Source organism: Phyllostomus hastatus, unplaced genomic scaffold, assembly GCF_019186645.2.
Source record: "Phyllostomus hastatus isolate PE091 unplaced genomic scaffold, TTU_PhHast_1.1 phas_contig_38, whole genome shotgun sequence".
NCBI lineage: Eukaryota > Metazoa > Chordata > Mammalia > Chiroptera > Phyllostomidae > Phyllostomus > Phyllostomus hastatus.
The window spans coordinates 39,559,722-39,583,563 of NW_025333869.1; the positions used below are offsets into that span (position 1 = coordinate 39,559,722).

Genomic DNA, 23,842 nt, shown 5'->3' on the forward strand with positions numbered 1-23,842 from the left:
TCATATTGTACTTACCCTTAGATCTTCTTATGATTCACTTTGAACAAAATTTATGTAGTTTTGATTGGGACTAATTATAGAAGCATAATTTTATAATTTATCTCAGTGATTGTGAATTGTATTACATTTGCAAAGATATTTTATGAGATTAAACGTAAACATATTAAGTGATAATAAAATGCTTGACATATGACCAAATAACATAACATACTGCATTCTTCTATATATATATATATATATATATATATATATAGAGAGAGAGAGAGAGAGAGAGAGAGAGAGAGAGAGAGAGAGACAGAGACAGAGACAGAGACAGAGGGACAGAGAGAGTGAACGCATAGGATAATGGGATAATGCTGTCTTAATACTGAGATGAAATATCACTTATCCTTAATTATATGGGTTGGTAAAGGCTTTATGGGTCCTCTTGTAATTATTATTACTGTTAAACTAATGTTAGTGTTCTTAGTTACAATTATGTAGAGTCATGATAATTTATATAAAAGATATGAATATGGGGAAATATAGGATACAAAAGAAAAGTTGATAAAACTTGATGACGGGCCATGAAGAGAAAAGAATGAAACAAGATAATTTTATACTTTTGGTCCTGGATAACAAATTAAATCTAGAAAATAGTTGGAAATAAGGAACTGATCATTTGAATGATGTTCAAGATTAAGCATATAGATTTTGAAAGAAATCATACAAAATAATTACTTAATCCAAGGTATTATTATATGAAGGGTTACTAGTGTCATGTGGTATAAATGTAAAATAAGTTTTAATTGGGTAAATCAGGCAGAAAGTCATCAAATGAAATAAAACATCTTTCATACCCACAGAAAGAAGAAAATAATTTGTTCATACCTGAACACACCATTAAAGTGGCTAAAAGCAGCAGACTTAAAGTATTACTACTCCACATGTTTAAAGGGAATTTTGAAAGGATTCATGGACATTGTAACAATGGGAACTTCCTGGTCAAGGAAACAAGGCCAAAAGCAGATTGATGAACCTAAGCAGCCTTATATCAAGGAGAGGCAGTTAAGATTCATTGAGCTAACACAGATCCAATGATTGATTTACTTATCTGTCACAAAAGGAAAATCACCAGTAATGACTCCAAGACTATCTAACCCTGTCTCTCCAAGATACTTACAAGAGAGAAGAGCAAGAGATTGAATTTGAAGAAGCCCTTCATTTAGTGAATGAGAGCAGGAAACAGCCACTAAAGCAGCTGTGAGAAAAAGGAGTAAAATATGCGTAATGATGGCCTGTTAGCAAGGGAGAGGAGGAGTTTCAGGAGAGGTAGAAGATAGTGAAACCATCAAACCTTACTGATGTTTGAGAAAATTTACAACTAAAAAAAAACATTTTCAATGACAGTCGTGTCCCATAGTATCTACTGTTACTGTCAAAGAGAGAAGACTTGTATGCGAAAGAAAGCAGGGAAATTATAGGAGGTAAAGGATTTCTTGGTTTTATCTATATAATAGAAAACTTAAAATTTAGTGTGTTCTTAAATATCCCTTGATTTTTTAATTTTTATATTTTATGAGACATGCATTTCAGTTTAATTTATGATAAACATAAATGCATAAGAATTTTATGTTTCAGAAATAAGAAACATGAACTTGGTTTGTCATTCTGTTTAATCATTATTTAAAACATAAGTCTAGTAGTCACTTCTTCTTCCAAAGCTAATTCATTATTTTATCCCCAGGAACTTTTATAAATTCAGTTAATTAATCTTGTTCCTGTTTCTCCACCCCTCCCTTGGTATCTTATACCTAATTAGTCCCCTGTGTAAGACCTTGAAAATAATTGCAAATAATTTAAAGAAAACCATTCTTTAAATACTGTCACTTTCAATTTTCAAAGTCTGTTTTCAGTTATTTGTTTATAGCATATGCTGTCTATCAAGATTCCTTGATACAGTCCCAACTGTGTGGCTCAGTCGGTTGGGTGTTACCCCACAAAGCAGAAGGCCACTGGTTCAGTTACTAATCAGGGCACAGGACTGGGTTGCAGGTTTGGTCTATGAGAGGCAACTGATTGATGTTTCTCTCCCTTTCTTTCTCCCTCCCTTCCCCTCTCTCTAAAGACAAATAAATAAAATCTTTTAAAGAAAGACGTCTTGATAGAAATTGCTGTTTATGTTTTATTAAAATGCACAAGACAGTTGGATAATCTAGCCAGTCCATTAACTCAATTCAATTAATAAAAAGGTTCCCACTGATGGTATTCCATAAACGCTAAGATCTATGTGAGAAACAGGACAAGAAGTTACAGGAAATTTTGTAAAAAATATTTGTTAAGAAAACTGTTATAATTCAGATTATTTACCAGTGAAACAGCTCAACTCAAAATTACCTTCATAGAACATCAGAGAAATGGCATGTACTTAAAAATTTAACACAATGTATTAATATTTCTGAATTTGGTTACAGTCTGGCCTGGGTTCCGCATACAATTTTGATCTTTACTAACCTCTCTAAGCTCTAGAATCCTCAACATTATATCAGGGTAAATATTATTGTACCTCTTAGAGTGTTTGAGAATTTTAAGCAAAATGATGCCTGCAAAAAGCTTAACAAAGCACCCAATTAAAAAGTATTATAATTATTATTACTAGTCTTTATTATTATTACCAGCTGTGATGTGCTTGAGGGACACTCAAAATATAGCAATCACATATTAAAATGTTTTATCTACTCCTCTAAATTATTGTGTATAGGATTCCACATGTTTCTCTTTAACTTCTTCACATAGCCAGTTGTTGTAGATTGAGACATGTTAGAGAAACAGTCATACCATCTTTTGGAGTTTTTAAATTTGAGTTCCCGGATCTTAACTGACAATCAGACAATGTATGAACAAAACCACAGACATTTTTTCCAAAGAGAATGGTCAGAGCAATGTAATCTTTCATGTTGCAAAGAGGAAAAGATGCAAAATATAGTACTTGATTAAGTTTTAACAACATTAAATGGAAAATTTGCATCTTATAATATCTTTGGTACCTTGGGAAGGAATATGCAAACTCTTTCTATAGGTGGGGAGATATGGCCCTGGTACTCTGATATGAATTCAGTTGGTCATGCCCAGCTGCACTTGAAATGGTTATTTGGTTGGAAGCAATGGGAATCATTTCTAACTGACTTATGCTAAACAGATCTTAAGAAGAATACTTGAGGGTTTGCAGAAAGGAAAAGCTAATAGGATCTACAGAAGGATAAAAAAAAAAATCAGGTAAGCTTTAGCAATGTTAGTTAGAAATCCAAAACAGTGCTTTTCAAGACAGCTGCAATCATGCACCTAAAGGAGCTGGCAATCAGCACGAGGGTCTGAGGAGAGAATCTGAATAGGGTCTGAGGAGATATACGCGTGCACTTGGCCAAGGGTGGTGTGCAGAGCACTGTGATTGTCAGTTTCACTAAAAGCACATAGAGAAAAATACGAGTTCTATGTTCAAAATATGGGAAGAAGTGATGTTAGAGAAACAAATAAAAAATATTCTACTTTACCTTTTCAAAAATCAACTAGGATCCAAATGCACTTTACTAAAATAGGTGAGAAGTGTGGGGACGGGTGTAGAGGAGTGGTATATTACTTAAAAGTCATAGTGCTCGATTTCACTTTTTATCATAATGAAAATGTAACATCCATTTCACTGTGGTTAATGCTTGAAAATTAGAATAGTGATTTGCTTGAACTTCTGAAAGTTTACAAACTTGTGTTGCTACTATATATTTTTTTTTTTACTCTCAGAAATTTTGGGAATATTAAAGATAATCCTTACATTTAATGACAAATTGCAAGAACTATGACCCCCTATTTGACCAAAATTTGTTAAGTACTTTCTAAAGACTAAATTTAGCATGTCCACTGAGCTAAGTAGTTGTAGTTAAACTGATACAGCTTGTGTTCCTTCTAAGATTTCTCCAAGAACCTAATTATTAAATATGCAGTATACCAGATGACCAATAAATGAAGCAAAGATATGCAGATGAAAAATTGTGTTTTGCAGGCTTACTTCTCTGTAGTCATTACTTTTTAGTTAAATCTTCACAAGAAAATCACATATGCTTGGAGAAATATCTTCTTACCAACAAATAAGCAAACTAGTAGGCAAATTACTTTTATTTTAGGGGGGAAATATATGAGTAACTAGTATCAGCAGAAGAAGGAACCAGTGAAGTTTATTTCAAGATACTTCATTTTTGTATATTATGGCTTATAACTTGTTTTGTCTTTTCCATCTTTCAAAATATTTATTTTTCTTAAATTTTTTAAATTTTATTTATTTATTTTTAGAGGGGGAAGGGAGGGAGAAAGAGAGAGAGAAACATCAATGTGCAGTTGCTGGGGGCCATGGCCTGCAACCCAGGCATGTGCCCTGACTGGGAATCGAACCTGTGATGCTTTGGTTCGCAGCCCACGCTCAATCCACTGAGCTATGCCAGCCAGGGTCTCCATCTTTCAAAATATTTAACATTAATTTTCTTAATTATAAAAGTATGATCATTACATAATATTAAGAAAATGAATAAAGAAAGTAATTCTAATGCTATACTTTTGAATGTTTTAGAGATTTGCATGCTTCCTTTTTAGCTTTTTCTCCCGGGGTTACACACTCACATGCACAAACACAGGATTTGGATCCTGCATTTCTAGTTTTCAATATTAGGCTTTTCCTTCTCACTTAGAGTTATATCAGAAATATTTTTATGTCATTAGATATTCTTTGAAACACAGTTTTAATGATTATTTAATATTTCATGTGGATATATAATTTATTTATCTCTTCCCGTATTACTGAAAATCAAGCTTGTTGTACAAGTAGCATTTGAAAGTAGAAGTTCTTAATGAGTCCTCAGAGCCCATGAATGCTTTAAAATGAAACTTCTTTACTTATATTCCTACTAGTAATTTTTTAGAAATATAGTCAAAATTTTCATAAAAATTTTTAAAGCTGTCCTTACACCAAAAAAGGATAAATTCAGCTACCAAGTAACATTGTGTACATTAAGTGCATTTTTTCTCTTTTCAGAGGCTGTATTATAATAATCAAATAAGCTTGTCAGTATCCTAATATGTGTTATGTAGGAAAAACACAGTCCTGCGTGTTTCTCCATTACTGTCACACTACTACCACACTTATAACACTCCTGAGACTGGGTCTGCCATGCATCAAGCAATTCTCTGCAACATCAGCTGGGTGTCCTACAATTTAATTCCGTTCTGATAGTAAGCAGAGTAGCACAGACCCCACAAGGTTAAAGTTCAGTCCCACAAGACTGTCTCCCACTTCAGATGCAAATCAAAAATTGTATGTAGGTCCTCAGGACACAACTTCTGTCTGATTTGGCTGCAAACCAGAGATTCCCATGACCCCTTTTCTTGGATTCAGTCAGTGCTAAAATGCCTCAGAGAAATAAGGGAGTTTGTAAAGAATACAATGAAGCATACAGATGAAGAGATACATAGGCCTAGATCTGGAAGGGCCCCACTTCAGGAATTTCTGTTCCCGTGGAGTTCAGGTGCATCAACCTCCTGATCGGTGGACGTGTTCACCAATCTGGAAGCTCTCCAAATTTTCTATTTTAGGTATTTTTATAAAGGCTTCACACCAGAGGCATAATCAATTATTAATTCTGTATCCAGCTATTTTTCCCTCTTGGGAGAATGTAGATCTGAAGATACCAAGGTTGGAATCATGGCTTGTTCTTTCTGGTGACCAAAGCCCATCGTGAAGCCCAACAAGAGTCACCTCATCGGAACAAAAGACATTCCTAAGGATTCCCAAGGATTTAGGAACTTGGTAGCAAATGTTCCTACACTTGGGAAATTACAAAAGTCTTAAAAGCTATGTATTAGGACCTGCATTCACAGGTTAATGTCAGAACAAAATGTTCTCCTAGCACCCCTGATTACAAGAGGTTTTAGGAGCTCTGTATCAGGATCTTATTATTTCATATATACTTACCCAAATATATACATATATAGTATATATAAGTACTCTAGTATAAACTTTTAGATAGTTTACTCACTATGCAAATATTTTGACATAACATGTATTCCAAAATAACTTTTAATTTTTGTGGACATCAGCTATAATTTTTTAAATTTTCATGATGATAATTACATACCTGTTTATTATAACATTTAATCACCACAAGAATTTTATTGTTTTCAACAGGTTATAGGTGAGAAAGTAGTCATTTGTTCTTGTCCAAAATCATTCAAAAATTACTGAATTACATAAAAAGAGATTTCTCATTTTGGATCTGTGGTGTTTCTTCTTTGCTTCAAGTTCCCATGAAGTAAGAATTAAGGATATTTTTAATAGAGGTATATAGAATCACTTCCATTGAGCAGTTTTAATTTTAAACCAGATTATCTACATAGTTCTCAACCATTTTCCTGTTGCACTTGAGAAGTAGGTTTACTTTCTATGGTTCTACTTTATCATTCTATATTCTCATACTCCAGAGCACTTATAAAATTTAGAAATTTCCCAGTGAAATGATAGTTCTTCTTGTGTTTTAGGCATAGAAGTATATCTAAACACACTGGATTACATTAGATTTTAAAAATTACCCAAAATGAATGAAAGCCATAAAGTGAAATGATTAAGGATGTATGCTATCAGAGGTTTGGGTTTGAATCTTCCTAGTCATTTAATCTTAGACACATTGTTTAATCTCTCTAAACCCTACTATTTTCATCAATAAAATGTCGATAAATAATTACACTGTGTTTTATGGGAATAAATTTAAATAATGTACAGAAAGCATTTAGATCAGACACTTTTCAATTATTAAGTAATTAATAACATTATTTTAGTCTTCTCGGGCTGTCATGACAAAATACCATAGACTAGGCAGTTTCAACAGTGGATATTTATTTTTCACAGTTCTGGAGGCTAGAAGTGCAATATCTAGGTGATATCAGGGATCATACTTGGTGATTCCTCTCCTCCTGAATGGCAGTTATCTGCCTCCTCACTATGTCCTTACAGGAGGAAGTGGAGGGAGTCAGAGAGAAACAGAAACAGAGTGAGCAGGAGGGAAACAATGAGGGCTAGCTGTCTGGTTTCTCTCACTTAAGGACACCGATCCTTTGGGATCAGGGCTCCACCATTATGACCTCATTTAATCTTAATTATGCAATATAGTCTCAGGAAAAATTGTGTGTGTATGCATGTGTGTGTGCGTGTTGAGGGGCATGGAAGATGGTCAAGGCTGCCTATGGGCCATGTACCTTTCCAAGGGCGTAGTAAGGTACATGTTGAAGACACAATCATTCTGTTATTTATTTATACATTTTACCAAATCTAACCATCGTTGTTCTAGTTAATAAAACATTAGGCTAAATATATACTTCTATTTTTAAAAACACAGAGTGTATTTAATGATCTGTTCAAGCAAATTATTTTTTCCTCAGCTATAGTTCTGCATTTTACAATAAAATGATTCTTATTAGACTTGTAATGTCAGCAGAATTTTGTTTACCTCAAATATTATGTAGTATGTCTGTTTTCCTCAAATACCTTTGATGTTTTAAATTCAGTTGTCTAGAAATTTGTAGTTTTGCCATCTAAAGTATGGATATTTAATAAGGCACTTTTAATATGTTTTTCAACATGTCCCATTGCTATTTAAATTATTTTATTTGCAGTAAAAATATACATATTTTCTACTACATTATTGATATTCCCTATACTTCATCCCATATGAAAAAATTTTATTTTATAAATAAGTTATAAGAAATCTTTTTAAAAATTCCATGGCTTGCTATTCTTCTTTCTGATAATAATAATAATAATTATAATGTTACTAATATTGTCTCTTACCTTGAAAATCAGTAAGCTCTGAGTCATATTTGAAATAGTGAAGCCACATGTATTTAATCCTTTGCATGTATTTGCAATGATGTGTGATTACCAAGTTATTGGTAATTAATTTAGCTCTGCCCTGACTGGTGGGGCTCAGGTTGTTGAGCTTCGAGCCGCAGAATGAAAAGTAGCCAGTTCAATTCCCAGTCAGCGCTCAATTCCCTGTCAGGGCCCAGGCCTGGAGCGTTCCTGCACATGCAAAAACAACTGATTGATGTTTCTCACACACATCAGTGTTTCTGTTCCCCTCTTTCTCCCTTTCTTCCCCTCCTTCTAAGAATAAATACATTTTTTAAAGATTTTATTTATTTATTTTTAGAGAGAGAAGGGAGAGAAGGGAGGGAGGGGGGGAGAGAGAGAGAGAGAGAGAGAGAGAGACATCATTGTGCGGTTGCTGGGGGTTATGGCCTGCAACCCAGGAATGTACCCTGGCTGGGAATCGAACCTGGGACACTTTGGTTCCCAGCCCATGCTCAATCCACTGAGCCACGCCAGCCAGGGCAAGAATAAATACATTTTAAAAACTTAAAAAAAAACTTTATCTCAGAATGGATAAGTAACCTGTACAAGGCCAAACAGTACACGTGAGGAATTACTGGTGTTTGACCTAGGCAATGGCTCAACTTAAAATTTTTATTGCCCAGTTTAATAGCAGTTTTGTTGGTCCTTGAATTTCTGTATTAAGCTGCTTTGTGGACAGAGTTATACCTTAATGGACACAAATGAATTAAAATTGTGCCTGTTTATTGTGAATGACAGCAGACTGAGCTGAAAGTAATATTTATTCCCTTGCAAAGGCCTCTAAATGAATGTTTGTCTCAGAATGAGCATGAAATGCTAGCAATACTGATAAAAAGAAACAATATTGCACTTATAGCTTCTACTTTGATGGCTACTGTTTATAGAGAAAGTTAGTTCATTAAATTTTCCTATTGGGAGAATATGTTAATATGGACACAAAGCTAAACTTTAATTACCATTCAGAATATTACTCTTCTGATCATCTCCTCATCACCACAGTGATAAAACTGTCAGTGTTGGTTTCTTCACTAAAGGGGTTAGCTAAAAACCACGTATGTGTAGGAACCTGAGTGTCAGTTTTTGAAGTCCGTAGTTACATGCAGCTTCTTTTTTAATTCAGTCATTAACCTTTCATCAAACACACATGCAAAAATATATATTTTAGATACAAGCAATTAAAATCATGTAAAGGCTAATTCAATCAATTTAAAAACTGAATTAGAAAACTATTCAAATGAACTTCAAAAGATTAAGTCTCTCTTGCAGCCTAGCTTTTGAATATAAACAGTGCATTTAAATATAACTAAGCATAATTCTTGCAGAGCAAGTAGACAAGAAAGAAGAAGCTGTGATTTTTGTCATTCTAACATACATAATAATTTGTTTTTCAAAAAAAAGTGTACAAGTAGGTTATTGTTGTGCGTGGGTCACGGGCCAGCAGTGACCACGGAACGCTGTGGATGGCTCGACGATAAACACGCGAGAAAAAACATGCACAGAGACAGACTAGTTTCTGTGGGGAAGTAGGGACAAAATGGCCACCCCCCCCCTAGTGGGGAGCGCGCTGATTTACCGTCCATACCTGCTTTTATTAGGCTCATGCTGCATAATAATTCAGGTAAAGTACAGTACTCATTAGGGGGAAGTAAGGAACTATAGAAAACAAAGAACTCTGCCGGTCTATTGAGTTGGGGGTCAAAGAGCTGTAAGACTGAGGAACAAACTAACTTCCTCCTAAGACCCTTCTCATTCAACTGAGAGCATTCTAAACAAAGAAGGTTTCACAGTAATTTACATGTTCTTTCTTAGGCCTGATCACCCCGGGAAATCCGCACTTCTCAGTACCCAGCTGCACCACCCTGTCATTGTTTCAGGCTTAGGTGGAGCGCGGGAACTAAGGCAACCGAGAGATAAGGAGATTTTCTTCCAGACGCTGAGAACTCAGACTTTGTCAGAGCCGAGGAGTGAGGGTCCATCACCCCCTTTTGCTGCAGCCCCCCAAGTCCTTCTTTTGGGGGGCCTCCCAAAGTGATGGTGCCTGGCTTAGGTCGTTCCCCCGTGGGGAATCTTACCCGCTTTTTGGCTAACCGACCAAGCTTTTTGGGGGTTCAGTTATGAATAAAGCAGCAGAAGCAGCATTCCTGCCAGGAAGATAAGCTTTTATCTCCTTGCCGGCTTACGGTTCCAAGGGCGTTCCCTTAGCTTTAGCTAGGCGGGGGTTTCAGCCTCTGATACCAGTCAGGGCGGTTCCCAACAGGTTATGTTTATACTAATTCCATCTAATGAATACACTACAGCATATTTCTTCCATACTCTTTTTATTTAAAACTTTTTTAAGTGAATAACTATAAACCCCACAGTAAGGCTGTGCTTATCTGAAATGATACTTTTGTTTTTAAACATTATTTTACCTATAAAACCAGTCATTTTTCTGGCATATACACTGGTGGAGAGGAAATTAACAATAGTATAAATACTAAGAATATTCAAAGTAATTACAAATGGTCCATAGAATGGTTTATGAAATTGTTTTAGATTCAATATTTTCCTATTATTAATATTTTGTAAAAAATTCATTATCTTTAAAAGAGGTACCCTTGATCTGAATAACATCTACTTCTTTGGTACTAGAAGATTTTTAAGATCTTAATTTATGGGGATAAAATAGAGTGATTCATTTGATTTCAGTGGAGACCTGGTTGGGGAGTGGTAGTGATTTCAGTTCTAATTCAACATTTATTAAACACTGTGAGGAAATTGCAGTGCTTCTAAAGAATGAATTTACCAGTAAAGCATATACAAAAATTGTATTAAAGGAAAAGTAGCATGAAAAGGTGTGTGTGTGATTTAATGAAGAACTTATATCAACTCAGCAACAGCAAAGTAACAAATGTAAGTTTGGTATTCTGAGTGTTTTGAAAGTTCTCTGCAGTAGAATCATTGGAGAATGTATAAACTATTTACATTAGATAATTGTGGGAGTATCCATCCTCGAGAGCCCTCCCAGCCATATCAGATGAAATGAGACTTCCAAGACAAGATCTGCCTGGATAGAGAAGGCTGGCTAATTGCTCAGAAGAGAAGAGGTTTGAGCACTTCTTTTCCTGTGTATTTATTGAGTTTAGCTCACACAGAGGATACATAGTATGCACATAAAGTTCATCAGTCAATGTCCAAAAAGCCATAGTCATGAAAAACTGACATCATCTATAGATAATAATTGAAGAAATATAGGGATTGTCTCTGGTCAGGGTCAGTGAGATATGCTGACCCCAGTAGGTTGTTGAGGCCCGTATCATGAAGTAGGGAGTTTCACTCCCTATGCTTTGAGCTCAAATGTCTGGATTAATACTAACAGGGCTATGGAGAAACCCTCAAAGGAAACAATGTACATTCTTTCTCTGGCATGATTGCCCCTGGGAGCCCTCCATTCCAGTACAAGGCTGCAGCTGTCTCTGGCATTGTTTTCAGGCTGAGTCAGGTGGCAGGAGCAAGGCAGCCAAAAGATTAGGAGAGTTCTTACTGAAAGACGGAGGACTCAGGCTATGACAAAGCTGAGGGGTGAGGGTCTTTGTGCCCCTTCTCTATTGTCCCCTAACTCCTTCCCTGATGGCCCTTTTTGCAGCTGTAGGCCTGGCTTAAGTTGTCCCTCCCTTGAGGGATCTTAACCATCCTTGACTAATCGGCCATCTTTCCGGACCAAGCAGCGGGAAGTGAGGGAGGCAGGGGCTTTGCTCCACTGGGCAGATAGATTCTGTCTCCTTAGTGGCTCATGTCCCCAAGGCCTTTTCACTCAGCCCTAGCTGTGGGACTCTTTTGTCCATTAATGAGGCTATGGTACCTGAAACCAGGGGGGATGGCTCCCAACAGATAATATAATTCAAAATATCTATTTAATGCATTAGACCATGAAGAATCTATAACAATAAGAAAAACATAGACCTTGCTTTCAAGGTTTTACAATCTAGTCTAGTGTATGTGTTCTAATCAGACTAAGCTCTTGTATTCTTAAGTATGACAGCAAATATTAATGTTTCTTTGACATATATATACTAATAATAATTAGAGCTGTGGTTGGAGTTCAGATCATTCAGGTGAAGAGCATGTCAGGAAGAAAGGCCAACAGGATGTGGCAAGAGTGAAGGTAAACAGGACTGAACTTCTGGCTTTCAGTAACTTAGTCAAAATTCTGATGACCAATATGTGAGCAAATAATTTCAGCTAATTTTAATTAAGTCCCTCATTAAAGGAATGTGCATGCAGATGGCCACAGGAGAGGTTGTTATTTTATATTTGCAGAATATTTTTATTTTATCTTAACTTTGCTAGTTGATCAGTCCTGACTGGTACTTCCTTTCTCAGCTGTAAAACTCAGCAATTCCATTTTTCTCTTTCTTTAAATTAAAAAATCCCTGGATTGAGCGCGGGCTGGGAACCAAAGTGTCCCAGGTTCGATTCCCAGCCAGGGTACATTCCTGGGTTGCAGGCCAGAACCCCCAGCAACCGCACATTGATGTCTCTCTCTCTCTCTCTCTCTCTCTCTCTCTCTCTCTCTCTCTCTCTCTCTCTCTCTCTCTCTCCCTTCCTTCCCTCTCTAAAAATAAATAAATAAAATCTTGAAAAAAAATAAAATAAAATAAAAAATCCCAAGAAGGTATTTTACATTCCCTCACCTCAAGGTTCACTCCTGGGACTTTTTGGCTCACTTGGGCCATTGGTGTTGTCCAAAAAAAGAAAAAAGGCTCTCTTACAAAATTAAAGAAAATTGCTGTCAACGAAGGGAGGGAATGGGGACAACTTGCACCAAAGTACATAAAAACATTACAGTGTCTTTTAATCAAAACACTTGCCAAATAAATCTTTCATGTTGCTTGTAATTTCCTTCATTTTCCTGTGGTTTCCCTTCGGGCACTGGCATTGTCTTACCGAACCAGAAGGGAGACTGGCAGGATACCAGCTCTTATATTGCTTCTCTCCAATTCTCTCCTATACATTTTATCAACATCGTTTCCAGTTATTTCTCCTGATTCTTTCTTTTTGTTATGTGCTGCATAGCTACCTTAAAAAAATATATATGATATTGACCAAAAAAAGAATCTGCAAATACTCAAAAGAGGTAAAACAGTTGATTCCATTAAAGGAGTTGGAATCACAATTGCTTCCAAGTTTCTGCTTCTGAAATAATTAAAACTCAAATTTGATGTAAGATTGTGATACAGTTCTTAGTCCTCACACACTTCCTGAAAGTGTTTGAGCGGAGAAACTCTACTGTGTCTGTGTTGTGCACATTATATATTAATTAAACAGAGTATCTGAGTGAATGCTGTTATGATGATTATACTGTTGGGGGATTGGCCAACATTTATTTTACATTTTTGATTAGTCATATCCCAATTGTTACTCAACTTTATATGGTAAATTTGACAAAATTGAATTCATTTAAGGCATACAATATGCTTATTTGATATATGCATATATTGTGAAATAATTACCACAATCAAATTAGTTAACATACCGATGAGCTCACATAGTTACCATTTGTGTGGGAGGTGGAATGGGGGAAGTGAAGTAAGAACATTTAAGTCTTCTTAACAGCTTTCTAGTACATTAGTAATAATTCATAGTATTATTAACTATAGTTACCATGGTATACATTAGATTCTCAAAACTTATTTGATGCAGACACCGGCCCGCAGTGTCCGAGTCATTATGGATGAAATGAGACATTCAAACAGATTTTGGAGTCCAGTGGAGGAAAAGGGACAACATGGCTTTTCTCCCAAGAGGAGCAAAAGCCTTAGCCCTTGCTGTGACCTGCCTTTATTGGGTTTCTCACCACATTACATGATGGTCCTCATTTACTATGCACAGGTTCACTTTAGGTGGTTACCTTTTACAGAAAACAAATGAGCCAATGCTGCTAATCACATCACAGAAGAGAGTTATTTGCAAATGAAAAGGCAAAAGTGGTTGAACTGGTTACACTCATCCTTGGAAGGGTTAGTATGGATTTTAGGAAGTTACTTTGCAGTAAATGTCCTCAATTCAGGGTGAGGGAATTTTTTAGCAAGAGCAAGACTCAAAGCAGCGTCCTGGGCACATTGCAGGCCTGATTCCCCACGAGAGAACCTATCTGTGGGTGTGGGTCCTGTGTATCTCCGAGTGAGAGCTAGGGCCACACCAGGAAGAATGGTCTCCTACACTCATTCATCTTATAACTGCAAGTGTTTACCTTTGACCGGCATCTCCCCATTTCCCATAATCCCAGCACCTGCCAATCACCCTCTACTCTCTGTTCTACTTCTTAATATTCCACACATAAATAAGCTCATACAGTATTTATCTTTCTTTGTCTGGCATATTTCTCTTAGTATAATACCCTCCCAGTTCATCCATGTTGTCCCCTTCTCCTTCATTTTCTACCTGAGGTCCTGTATCCTTAAGATATTCTTTTATTTTGTGACCAAATCTGACACCAGTTGACTAGAGGATATTTGTTAAAGTGGATATAGGTGAATTCAAGGCAAATGAAAGGACTTCCTTTGTCACAAAGAAAATTGTAAAGTCATAAAATTTATTACTGCAAGGTGGGTGAATAGGCTGAAATCATCAGTAGAAAAGGAAAATATTAAAATATTAATGTTAATGTATTTATTTATTTATTCAACATGGCCTAGAACAAACTTTCAACTACTTTATATTCTAAATGAGGAGTCAGATAAATATTCAACCGAAGTAATTGCAGTGGTAAGGCTGTGCAGAAAATAAAAACACTGGTGGGACTCAAACGATGGGTGTTGGGGAGGTGTCTGTTGAAGACATCGTTGAGGTGATGATAACTGGAAAGTAAATGGACTCCTTACAAAGAATTAAAGAAAATCAAGGTGTTTGTGATTATAATCTTTAAATTGCTGCTTGCCAATAACTCTCAAACTTCTTTGTACCCATACTAGGTACACAAATTTGCCTTTGTCCTAAAAGGGGTAGAGGGAACAGTAAACAAATATAAGTGGTTGGGTTGTGTCATCAAACAATGAGCTCAACTCTCAGCCAGTACCATGTACTAGAAGAAATATGGGAACGTGACCAAACCTTTCTGTTTCCTGTTTTGCTCTTCTGTAAAAATAAGAATAATAATATTTATAATAATAGTTTTATTTCATGGGACTGGGTTCTCTGTATAGCTTGGAACAATATTTGCCACATGTTCTTTGATAATTGTTAACTTCCAGTGTTTAATTTTAGCTAAACATAGAAAGGACATATAAAGAAGCATGTATTTATATTCTTCAACTTTTAAGAGAAATAAAGAACTATTAAAATAATGTATACATATTGATGGTCTTGAATTTGGACTCAGTCACAGTTAAAATGGAAAATATTTTTAAATACTTCAATAGATGTAAGAAAGCATTATTTATACTGTTAGCCACACTTTGGTGCTGGGTTTTCTAACATAGGGGAAGGGAGGGATAAAGAGGGGAAGAGAAACAAAATGTGGAGTTGCCTCTAGCATACCCCCTACTGGGGACCTGGCCCACAACTCAGGCATGTGCCCTGACTGGGAATCGAACCAGGGACCCTTTGGTTTGCAGGCCAGCATGCAATTCACTGAGCCATACCAGCCAAGGCTTCTATTTTATATAAAATTGTGATTGCACAAAACTGACTTATAAAATGCATCAAGTCAGCAGTGAATAGTATAAAGTTATTTGGTATAAAAACAGACCAGGATTAGACTTACATGGAACCCAGTAACATTATATATTGAATATACATAAAATATTTATAGTATTTCATTTCCATTTCTTTCTCTGCCAGATGAGTTAGAAATTATGTAGTTCCATAGCATAGGCTTATGATTCCATTCTAATACATTTTAATTATACAAATTAAATATCTAGGCAAATATTTAAAAATCAGAAGAGAAACTAACATAATCATATCAAAAAGAAGTTAGAGACAGAAAGAACAACCAATTTTTAAAAAATGAGATAAACAGATAAGTTAAATATATGTGTATGTATTATTATTAATATTAGAATGCATATGAAGTTAAAGATGCTCAAACCTGGCAGGTGAAACTTAAAAAAAAATAGAAAGAGATTTAAATATTCACTATGATTATCCTTTCATAATTGTGCTTCCTTTCCTAATATAATTTATAACATAGAAGTACTATCATAATTTTTATTTCATGGTTTCTTTAAAGCACTGGATATGATTAAGTTCTATATTACTCATAACAAATATGGCTTAAGTATAACTGGTATGGGAGCATGATAGCTTGTATCGTAATAATGTTCATGAGATGAATAGATTAGAAATAAAAAACTTGAAAACTTTTATCTCAACTATTGAAGTTAGATAATTTATTTTATAGAAAATGTACAGTCATTGAATATCAATAATATAAATAGATATTTATCTAAATGTTTCTATAGGATGTTAATTTTAGAGATTTTTAATAGCTGCTAAAATGATATTTAAATAATTATTTTTATTGCATTCTCTCTGGAGTTTATAAAATATATATACAATATTTTTATATAGCTCATAAATGTTGATATAAATTACAACACTGATACTTATACTAGTTTTCCTAATACCTAAAGGAAATAATAGCTTTTTAAAAGATTTCCAAAAGCACAAATTGTCCCTAATGACATAATACCTTTATGCCTAGGCCTAACCTTCTGTCATCATTTTCTATAGTGCCAGGAGAAAAATAGGCAAGCTTCAGAACATAAATCTATCCCTTTATAGTGAGTTGAAAATCAACCTTTACATTTTCAGTGTTGCAAATAGGGATCATAACCAATGTGGTCATTTATTAAGAACATGAATACAGTTATTGGAAAGGTCATGTAATTTAGGATTACTTTTCTTTAAAAAATATTAAACTTAGAGCTATGAGCTCCTTGATTCCAGAGACAAAATGATCTGCTAAGACGAAAATGGGTTTCATTTGGATGAACTCTGTTGGTGGGTGGCTTATCAGGGTTCAGTTCAGAGTCCTGGCACTATAGAATAGAGAAGCATAATCTGCCATTAGCCTTGTTCTCTGTTGACCTAGCACACTTTTTCTCTCGATTCTAGCTCTTCCAGTTCAAGAATGGTAGAAAAGAGGCTAATAAGAGAGAAACTAAATGAGTAGCAGCAGGATATGGGGTGAAACCTTGGAACTCACCCTCTTGTCTCTCTGATTTCAGGGCAAATTATAAGAAGCTTGCTAAAAATTCTCACTAAGATAATGCAGATTACTCATTCATTCATTTATTCAATCAACATAGATATATTACTGATTGATAGGCATTAATCAACATAGATAGATATATTGTATACCCATTATGTACTCACTGTGATAGTAGGTTGGTGTTAATTAGTTATAGTTGGGAGTATGATAAAGCAGCAAAATTTAGAGTATGCATGATAAATATTTTGTAGATCAGTTGTCATATATTTGTCATATAATTGAAATGCTTGAGAGAAGTTCACTTACTACATCAGAATGTTTATATAATTTTAATTTACTTTTGCAAAAACGATTAACCCCTTATTCCTCATTTTATTGGGTTTGTAAAAGGTCATTATTGGACTAGTGACAAGCAATACATTTCTTATTAAACGTGTGATGATTGCAGGGGTGAGACTCTAATATTTGATGACAAAATGCATTTTTTATGAAACATTTACTATTGTTTAAATTACAAAACCTGGTATTTATGAGTTATGTGTCAATTATCTCTCCAACACATCTTTTGCAATGAATAGCAGAGAGCCTCTAATACATGATAGAACTTATTTTCCCTTTGCAGAAATAAGCACCTTATCCAAACATCACTCACTTTTATTTTTTGTTTTGTTTTTCTTTTTTAATCTTCATTGTTTTTCTTCCATTACCATGTAGTCCCCTTATTTTAATCTTAAACAAAAAAAGTTATAGCACATTTTAAGCTAAAGGAATATCATTGCTGCTTTTATACTTAAGAATTATATATATGTGTATATATGTGCAGTTTTTATTACTTCATAAGTGTTTATATATTTGTTCCACTTTTGTATAATAGGTAATGTGTGAAGTGTTTGTAAACATGAACAATTCAGTTGTTTTATTAAAATTAGCAGAATGCAATACTTTGGTGCCTATTAAATCAAATAATATGAATTGCCAAGACCTGCTAATTAAAAGAAATAGCCACAGTTTAATGTTATGTCAGAAACATCATTATAAGTGTCCTCTGTGGATTTTGTGGTATTAGTCGTGTTGTTACAGAACAGAACAAGGGGGGCCTGGGACAATATACTATTATTGAAAGAAGGCCCCGGGTCCGTTATGTCCGCCGCCAGAGGAAAGACGTCTCTCAATGCCAGAGATTTGCGAAAAGGAAAGGAAATGTTTATTTAATGCTATACAAACTTAAAGTAGTGACCTAATGTCTTTATCAAAAATCCCAAAGTCCCTTAAAACACCCACAAACAGACACAGTCCTTCCTTCCTTCCCCCTTTGCCCATTCCAGAGTACCGCATCTCAGGAAAGGAAATAGAAGTCCATGGCTCAGGCAGTCCTCTGGTTCTTCCCAGTTAGTCCTCCATCTCGACTGGGAGACCTCCCTGGGTTCCCGGCACCCTCAGCTGAGTCACTGGGATCTCTGCTAAAACCAGGTGGTGATTCCCCTTCTAAAGCTATGGGGGTCCCCACTCTGTCCAGGCCTCGTGGTTCTCCCTCCTCAGGGCTGCGGGAAGGAGAGAGTCCCCACTCTGCCAAAACCGCGTGGTTCTCTTTCCTAAAGCAGCACGGTTCTCCCTCTCTCAATGGCTGAGGTCCTCCCTATTCTACTAAAGCTGCATGGTTCTCCTCTCTCAGGGCTGTGCATGGTTCACCTCCTCAGGGCTGTGCATGGCTCTCCTTCCTAAAGCAGCATGGTTCTCCCTCAATGGCTGAAGTCCTCCCTATTCTGCTAAAACCGCATGGTTCTCTCTGGGATGCAGGAGTCTCCACTTCGTCAAAGCCGCGTGGTTCTCTCCCCTAATGGCCACCAAGTCTGGGTTTTAAATCCCCGCGGCCAATCTTCCTCTGCAGCCTCATTTCTGGCTCCTCCCACACTTGGCTTCACTTGCCAGAATTCATATCCTTCTAGCTTTACTGGGCTGCCATCTTGAGTCTGGGCAGGCATGGCCCCATGTCCAGGAGCCAATCTTCTCTGAGCTCCCACACAGGCGCTGTAGCTTGGGGGATCTGCCCCCAGTCACGTCTTGGTGGGGAAGTTACTTCCATTCCCCTGGCTCAGAGATGATCACAGCTATTTAACATATCTAAGCAACCAGCCAAAGGCTATAGATATGTTAAATGACCATGCCAGAGGGTAGCTGCAAGGCTGTTGCTATGCAAAACAGCTCTCAATGGCCCTGCTCCATTTGTCCCTTCCCCCAACCCACACCCTGGGTGGGGGGATAGAGACATCTTAAAATCTCCTGGACACCTTAAGTTCTGGACCCCATTTCAAATGCCTACTTGGGGTCCTCCCCTCTTGGCTGCACCCTGTAACAGTGTCATTTAGGGATGACTTTATGATTTGCTATCTCCATTGATTCAGAAAAAAAATAAAGTACAATAAATATTTATTCTACTGCATTTTTACTAATGAATAACCACTAATAAAAGTATATTATTTTTTATCCTCCAGGCAATACAGCTAAAGTATATATTGAGATTCAGGATGAAAACGATCATCCCCCAGTGTTTCAGAAAAAATTCTACATTGGAGGTGTATCTGAAGATGCAAAAATGTTTTCTTCTGTGCTCAAAGTTAAGGTATGAGAAAGTTTATTAAGATCCAGAACTAAAGTAAAAGCAAAGAATTTAATTTTTTTAGATAAATTATAACCAATTTTGCAGATAAACTAAAAACATGTAGTTCGCATTAACTGAGTACTTATTCCTGTTTAAACAAAGACTGAAACATGGAGATATATGAGTATAATTAGCCAAACAAAATACAGATTAATTATGATGTGAGTGCAAAGCAAACTTTTGTATTTTATTTTTACTACAAAAAAGAAGCACATTACTTACTATGGTTTTTGCTGAATAAAAAATTAAAATGTACGTTTTCCTCATAGACTTTTTAATTGTCACTTTCTAATAGAAGAAATAATGTAATAAATTCTGAAATGATTTTCTGCAGTAATTTTTAAAACTAACAATGCTAGTTATATAAATTAAAACCACACTACTAATTTCAGTATTTTATTAAATGTTTTAAAAAATTGGGTGTGTCAGAAAAAATTGCTAACTTGGAATTTTAAAAATACAATGTCTAAGACTAAAGTTGAATACTTTCAATTTTCTTCATTATCAGTGATGGAAGATATTTTTCATGGTTGGCAGTGCGTGAAGTCACAATACTTTTATTACTAAGAAATAAATTTATTAATATCATCTTGTATTGGGGAAAATGTTTAGAAGCTAGAACATTTTAGATTTTCTGTTTCAAGTATTTTTCTGGAAGTTCTTAATAAACAGATTTTTAAAAATAGCTATTAACATACAAACATTAAATCTAAATTTCCCTAGGCAAACCCAGCTGTTATTTCCTATAGTTCTGGTGCGGGGGAGGGGGCTCCTCCCATAGGGCCCCCCCAGCCACCATGGATAGAATAAGTCTACCAAGACATGATCTGCTTGGGGAGGGAAGGTGGCCAATCTCTCAAAGGAGAAGGGCCAAGAGCCTTTTCCTCAATAGGCTTTTATTGGGTTCGTTTTGCACAGGAATACAGGTAAAGCTCATTAATCATTGTCAGGCAGTAAAGATCAAACAATAGATAACAAAGAACTCTGAGGGCCTATTTTGAATCTGGGTCAGATAGCTAAAGAGTTGTAAAACTTTGAGGAACAAACTCACTTCTTGCTTGGACCCTTATCATTTAATTGAGAGCATTCTAAACAAAGCAGGTTTCACAGGATTTTACATATTCTTTCTTAGGCCTGATTGCCTGGGGAACTCGCCCTTTCCAGCACAGGGCTGTACCACCCTCATCATTGTTTCAGGCTTAAGTCAGGCAGGGGAAGTAAGGCAGTCAAGAGATTAGGAGACTTCTTGCAGAGAGAATGAGGACTCAGGCTTTGTCAAAGCCGAGTGGCAAGGGTCTATCACCCCCTTTCCCTGTACCCCCAAAGTCCTTCCTTGGGGGCCTCCCAAGTGATTGTGCCTGTCTTAGGTAGTTCCCCCCTTTGGGGAATCTTACCCATCATTGGCTAACCGACCAAGCATTGGGGGCCAGTTATGGATGAAGTAAAAGGAGCAGAAGCAGTGTTCCTGCCAGGAAGATAAGCTTTTGTCTCCGTAGTGGCTTCTGATCCAAAGGTTGCTCACTCAGCCGTAGCCTTGGTGGGGGTTACAGCTTCTGAAACCAGGCAGGATGGTTCCCAATAGTTCTGCATATCAACAGTTGCCTTTCTTTCCTTATTGCCAGGAAGACCATAATTAGAGTTGCGAGGTTTTTGACATATTATCTTATCACTTAGAACACCTTAAGAAATAAAAAAATCAATCAAGCAAATAAAGCTTGTGTGCTGTGCTTGCAAAATACCTTTTTCACAGTGCCAAATACTGATTCCTGATCTAAATCACCATTTCTAACCAAAAGTGGTCCAGAAATTTAAGGCAATCACATTACATACATACAACTTGCATTATGATTTGCAAGTAACAGTCCTTTGGAGATTATTTTTATCTTGTTCTATATTTTAATCCCATTAACTATTGATTGATACTGTTTGTTCATTTAATCAGTAAACATATTTTTGAGTATTTAAAGTGTGCACTCTTCTAGAAGCTGGGCATAGAACAATTAAAAAACAATCAGACAAACAAAATGTTGTCACACTACTAATACAAACTAGTGGGGAAAATGTGTATCAAGAAAATCAGTATCTATTTAATACAAACTCGTGTAGTCAAGAGAAAGACATGTGGATTCCTATATAAGGAGCATTGTGGGCATTCCAATATAAAGTACCTGAAGCTGGAGGAAGCTTGGAGATCAGTGTGACTGAAAAAGACTGGTCGGAGATGGGATTGAAAATCTAGTTCAGAATTATAGTATGGGATTTACTCTAGAGATCTTATTTTTTAAAATTATATTTTATTGATTGTGCTATTACTGTTATCCCAATTTTCCTGCCTCTGCTCCCCTCCACCCAGCACCCTCCACTTCAGGCCATCCCCACACCATTGTTCATGGCCACTGATCATGTGTATAAGTTCTTTGGCTACTCCATTTCCTATACTGTACTTTACATCCCCCTAGCTATTCTGTAACTACCTATTTGTGTTTCTTAATCCCCTCACCTCTTCACCCATTCCCCACTACCTCCCTCCTATCTGGCAACCATCAAAACACTTTCTGTATCCATGATTCTGTCTCTGTTCTTGTTTGCTTAGTTTGTTTTTTAGATTCAATTGTTGATAGATATGTATTTATTGCCATGTTATTGTCCATAGTTTTGATCTTCTTCTTTTTCTTAAATAAACCCCTTTTCACATTTCATATAATAATTGTCTGGTGACAATGAGCTCCTTTATATTTTTCTTGTCTAAGAAGCTATCTGCCCTTCAATTCTAAATGATAGCTTTGCTGGGTAGAGCAGTTATAGCTGAAGGTCTCAGTTCTAACATTCTAAGGACATTAAATGGTTTTATCCACAGGAAAAGTATAACCCAATGTAAGAGGAGTATTCTGCATGTTGTGCAAGGTTGGGAGTGGGGACAAATAGCAGTGTTATCAGACAAACATAGTAACAGGATTGAACACATTATGTCCAGGCAAGATTTGATAGTGGCTAGAACCATGGTAGTAGGCATAAGACATAAAAGGGAGTCAAAAGATAGCCAAAAGGATTTGTTAATGGGGATATGTGGGACACTAGAGAAAATAAAAAATGACTGAGGTTTTTGTTCTGAACAGGTCCCCCTCCTTCTGCCATGATTAGGGTGGCAGCCATTAAGAGTTCATTTTTCAAGATTTTATGTTGGTGAGGGTTTCTCAATATGCAAGGCAGTTAGAGATGCTGACCTAAATTCAGGAAAGAAATCATTGGCCAGGATGAACTCACCTAGAAAATAGGTTTGGACAGGAAAGTCCAAAGACTTTTCCTGGATACTCAACAGTTGGAGATCAGAAAGAGATCCACAAAGGATACTGAGAATATATTGCCATGAGGTAGCAGGGACACTAGGAAAATGCAGACTCCATGCACCATGTGAAGAACAAGCTTGCTAAGAAAGGGACTGATCAATTGCTACGTACTCCTGTGAATAGAATGCTCCGTTGGCTTTTTCATGACAGCTTACGATATTAGGAAGGGGGAAAAATTGGGTCAACTATAATAACATAAACAATGAAATATTTTAATTAAAAAATGTATAAAATCAAGCCCTGGCTGGCATAGCTCAGTGGATTGAGCGCGGGCTGCGAACCAAAGTGTCGCAGGTTAGATTCCCAGTCAGGGTACATGCCTGGGTTGCAGGCCATGACCCCCAGCAACCAGACATTGATGTGTCTCTCTCTCTCTGTCTCCCTCCCTTCCCTCTCTACAAATAGATAAAATAAAATCTTTAAAAAATGTATAAAACCAGATCCAACAAACAAATAAAGAAACAAATAATATATTGTAGTGGAGAAAAAAACAATAAGCCAAATGCTAAAATATTCCATTAATAAAGGACATGATTAAAGTGGTCTGTAGATAGCTATAGTAAGAGAATTTAGGGGGGTGATACAATCTGATGATGGCATTCAGAGTAATTGGTAGAAGGTGGTGAAGGAGGTGGTATAATATTCTAGAAGCAGCAATTCAGAGACAGAAAGGTACCTGCCATCTACCCCTAGGGAGCCACTATTTGAAACAGCTG

General features: G+C 36.2%; 1 protein-coding gene across 1 annotated transcript in view; it reads left to right on the plus strand.

Annotated features, from left to right (window-relative positions):
* PCDH15 (protocadherin related 15) overlaps positions 1-23,842 on the plus strand; it is a 782,416-nt gene that overhangs the window by 666,657 nt on the left and 91,917 nt on the right. The window contains exon 27 of the mRNA XM_045842279.1: positions 19,613-19,740. Coding sequence (XP_045698235.1) covers positions 19,613-19,740 — 128 coding nt within the window. The remainder of the gene's footprint in view (positions 1-19,612; positions 19,741-23,842) is intronic.